The following is a 4,090-nucleotide window of genomic DNA, read 5'->3' as shown; positions in this document are numbered from 1 at the left end:
TCTTTCTGCACTTTTGCTGTAGACAACGCCCTGTGCTTTTTGCCCTTGATAAGCTCTGTGAGACAAGATACCTGCACTGTGGTGGGACAGTGCAGAGCTGATAACTAGGCCCATGCCATACCTGTAAACAAACTTCCAGTCGCTTGTGGGTGAGGTTCATCGTCTGTAGTAGCTTTTCATCTTGGTTGGTGGACTGCACGTTCTGTTGCTTAGCTACTGCTCTTATTTCTTTCACATACTTCTCTCTAACAGACTGGAACCAGTGCAGAGAATCGAACTCCTGGTACTGATCCAAAAGCTTCAGAATGTAAGCCACACCTACAGTCGTTAACAAACCACGCACCAAGGTCAACACACAATTTGTAAAACGTTTGTGCATGTCTTTAATGGATCAGCCTAAGTTGATAATTCCCACACAGATAAAATGTAAATTGCATTTAATTTACAATTAAATCTAACAGGAAAAAAAAATCATAGTAAAAACAAGCTTCAATTTTTGAAAACCTCACAACTTATCCAACGGCTTGCTTACCTTCCCAGCCGCGGAGACGTACAAGCTTGGAAAGAAATCAGGGAGCATCAACACATGACAAAACTGGCAGCCCCCATACTCAGCTATTCCAGGCTTACGAGATTCTGAACACAACAACAGCCCTCAAATCCACTGTGCTGAAGCCAGGAGAACCCAAATTTAAAGTTACAGGGTTTTTAATTCCGGGAACACACAAAATAGGAACAAAACTTTTCTTGCAAATACGCGTTACACTGGCTTACCCGAGGCTAGTCAGCATGCCGAAACTTACCCATGGCAAACCCGTCATCAGTGAAAGCTGCTCCACTTTTGTTCTTCTTATTCAATTTCTCCTTGCAACTGATGGAATGTTCTACAAAATTGAGGGTCTGAAAGAGTGAGAAGCTGCCTTGGAATCATCAGGACTCAGAAATTTTAAAAGGTATTCACATACACACTGTTACCTCTGAAGATAATCCCATGCCCAAAACCGTGCTAATTGCATTAGGCATTTTTGTATGAAAACTTGTCCTTTTGCTAGAGTTTTTTTGGAAGAAAGTAAGTTCAGCTTTGGAAAACACTTACATAAGTAAAAAAACAATGGTACATCTTCATCTTTGCTGTCAGACTCTTTTACTTTGCATTCTTTTGATGATTACTAGAGGTAAACACGGATAATTAAAATAGCCCAAGTTCTTGGAAAGCTTAGTGGGATTAGTGTGTTACAGCTCCAGTACATGATTTCACTCCCTTTGGAAAACAGCAGAAATCTTTCGGTAGCCATCAGCTCAGAGTGATGCTGAACAACAGATCCAGGCAGCAGTGCTGAGCGACGGGTACGCATTTCCATGCAGTAGCTACTCTTGAGACACGGAAACGTGTGTACATGAACAACCCCTCAAAAATGTATGACAGTTTCAAATGTAACTCCACCAAAATGCCTTTTTAAAACTGGAACTCCACAAACGGGAAGGAGAAAGAACAAAAGGGGTTGTCACAAGCCTTTGCTTTCCCTCACTTCTACCACCATGACACCTCTGTCCTCTCACAGTCTTGTTTATGGCTCTTCAACATTCCCAGTTAGTTTCTAAACTGGGACTTTACACATGAATCCGTTTAGATCATTCAGGCCTTCCAAGTGAACTGCTTCCGAGTGCCCAGAATGCTGGGCTCAAGCGTGCCTCACCTCAATCCAGTCGGACCTTTTCCAAACAAGGCTTATTAGCAAAAGCAGGCCCAACTGCACGAGACAGGGCCCCCACTTTGCTGCATTAGAACATGACACTAAAAGAGCCTAAAGATTCCCAGTGTGATGCAGAAAGAGCACACACACAAGAGCCAAAAGAACATGACTTTAAACTCCCTTCATCCTTGCTTTGCCAACACTTCCCTTTTCATCTTGGCTTCCCCAAATTTAATTCAAGCCCGAGAAGAAGTTTTTAAAGTTACCTTTTGAGCTAGTACATGAACTGGGGTAAATAAAGAAAAACGTGGCTTTGCACAACTGTCACCCGAGCCACACTCAAAGCAATCCCGCTCCTTATCAGGGAAGAAAGTAGGACATGCAAACGGCCTAATGCAAAATGTTTGACCACAAACCCAATCTGATAAAATTTTTAAAAATCAAGTACTGGCACACAGAGTGCAAACACTAACCAGCGGGGGAACAATTATGTAGAAGTTCCGCAAGTGCATGTTCTTTGGACTGCGGAATTCGGGAGCAAATACGTCCACAAGCATCTTGAAGTACTCCGTTCCTTCTGCAAAGTTACGCGTGAGATCGCCGAGGACCGAGTCCAACTGCCTGCAAAGGAGAAGCAGTGTGTCACCTGGCTTCTGCTGGAAGTTTCTTTGCTTACTCACCCCCCAGGCTAACAACCCTCTCTTCACCCACAATCCTGTAGTTGGACCAGGGTACCCAAGGTGACACCCTACCTCTGCAGCCACCTCGAATCATGTTATAAACCAAACAGGGTCTCTGAACGGAATACTTGCATCTTGTTTTCCCAAGGCCCTGGTCATTCTAAAAGTAAACGTCAGCCACGTGGAGAGGAAGGCTTGCTAGGCTTCAAACCACGAGAATTTTAACCAGGAAACCAGATTCTAATAGGCTGTTAGTACACATGCCGCTTGGCATTTTCAGAGCTACTGTTTCTGTTTGCTTTGCAGAAGAGCAAACGTGTTTGCAAAAATTCAGCTGAGCTTTTAACACACACAACTAACAACTGTATTTACAGCTTCAAAATTACAATTCTCTCATCCCTGCCCCAGACCTCAAAAGCATTATGTGAGGGTACCTTGCTGCTTTTTGTGTTTCTTCTGAGAGTCCTTCTTCTTTCACCAGCTCCTCAAAGTTAACAATATCTTCCAGATCAGGAACGAACCTGAAAACTTACTGTGTGTTAGGAGTATGCTCAGCTGTCTCTGCTGACTGAATATGGCTATCTGCCACAACTAATGACCTACATTCTATTAACCCTTGACCAGTGTTTTCCCATAGAATTTGATTTTTAGGGGTTTATGGCAATGATTGTACAGGTATGAATTCCAGCACTGGTTTGGGTCATTCCACTTCAATGAGGCCGTAAAAATGGAACTTTTCAAAAAAATTATGGGATATGGGTAAGAATCTAGGGAATATCGGTATGAACAAGGAATAAAGGGATGAGAAGGAGCAAACAGAAAAAAATGAAATGTTTGTGGAAGTACCTAATTGCACTACTACAGCAGTGAAGTCCACCGGATCTTATCATTCGTACATAACCCATAGCGTTGCCTTTAAAAACAAGAAAGCCACTTTTAATTAAATACACACACATTCTTCATAGCTCCTATAAGGTCTGGAATGTCAACTAAAGTTGCTACACAGTTCTAGCAAGGAAACTGTCTGAAAGCCAAGTTAAAAAAGTTGTGTTGAACCCCAGTATCAACGTCTGTATGGAGAAAGAGACCAGAAATGTGTTGTCCAGTCAGGCTGTGTTCACCTCTGCGATAGCCTAAGGGCCAAATAGCACAAATTCTGTCCACTGGGCACATTAAACGTTTCCAGGTTCAGATCAGTCCTGAACATCTGTGCTGGGTTCAGTCAGGAAAGCGTTAACTCTCTTTACCGTGGCTGCTAGGAAGCTGTTCCTGGATGCAGAGAGCAGCACTGATCAGGTCTCAGCTGGCGCTGGGGAATGCCTGCACTGAATTCAAGGTCTTTCTCCACTTCTGATCCTGCAGCTGCATTCCCAGCTCTCGCTGTCTCGCTACAGACAGTGCAGGGGACACACAGTTCAGGCACCTGACCCAAACTGACCAGGGAAGTATTTCATTCCATAGTACATCATGCTCGGGGCAGAGGCGAGGAGGGGGTCTGGGAGCCATCACTCTCTCCCTTACTCTCTCTCGTTCGCTCCCGTACACTTGCTGACCCTCTCCCTGACAGCTGCGTTAGCTGCTTTGCTCACTCCTGTGCTGGCTCGTTTGGGAGGGAGTTGGTGGGTTTGTTCAGTTTTCCTGGGCTTGCTATCGCTGATGGGGTTCGCTCGGAATCTGCTGTGGCAGCTGTTAGGCTCTCTGGGTCTGGCTCTCACT

General features: G+C 44.4%; 1 protein-coding gene across 1 annotated transcript in view; it reads right to left on the bottom strand.

Moving 5' to 3' along the window:
• The window catches only part of LOC104507474 (WASH complex subunit 7-like), a 5,126-nt gene extending 1,845 nt beyond the window's left edge, over positions 1-3,281 (bottom strand). The window contains exons 1-5 of the mRNA XM_010148776.1: positions 3,221-3,281; positions 2,809-2,895; positions 2,168-2,315; positions 804-900; positions 122-318 (exon numbers count right to left, since the gene is read on the bottom strand). Coding sequence (XP_010147078.1) covers positions 122-318; positions 804-900; positions 2,168-2,315; positions 2,809-2,895; positions 3,221-3,279 — 588 coding nt within the window. The 5' untranslated portion in view covers positions 3,280-3,281. The remainder of the gene's footprint in view (positions 1-121; positions 319-803; positions 901-2,167; positions 2,316-2,808; positions 2,896-3,220) is intronic.
• Between the last annotated feature and the right edge of the window lie 809 nt (positions 3,282-4,090).

Source organism: Eurypyga helias, unplaced genomic scaffold, assembly GCF_000690775.1.
Source record: "Eurypyga helias isolate BGI_N326 unplaced genomic scaffold, ASM69077v1 scaffold323, whole genome shotgun sequence".
Classification (NCBI taxonomy): Eukaryota; Metazoa; Chordata; class Aves; order Eurypygiformes; family Eurypygidae; genus Eurypyga; species Eurypyga helias.
Note: the sequence above shows the minus strand (reverse complement) of the source record. Positions and strands in the feature narration are given on the sequence as shown.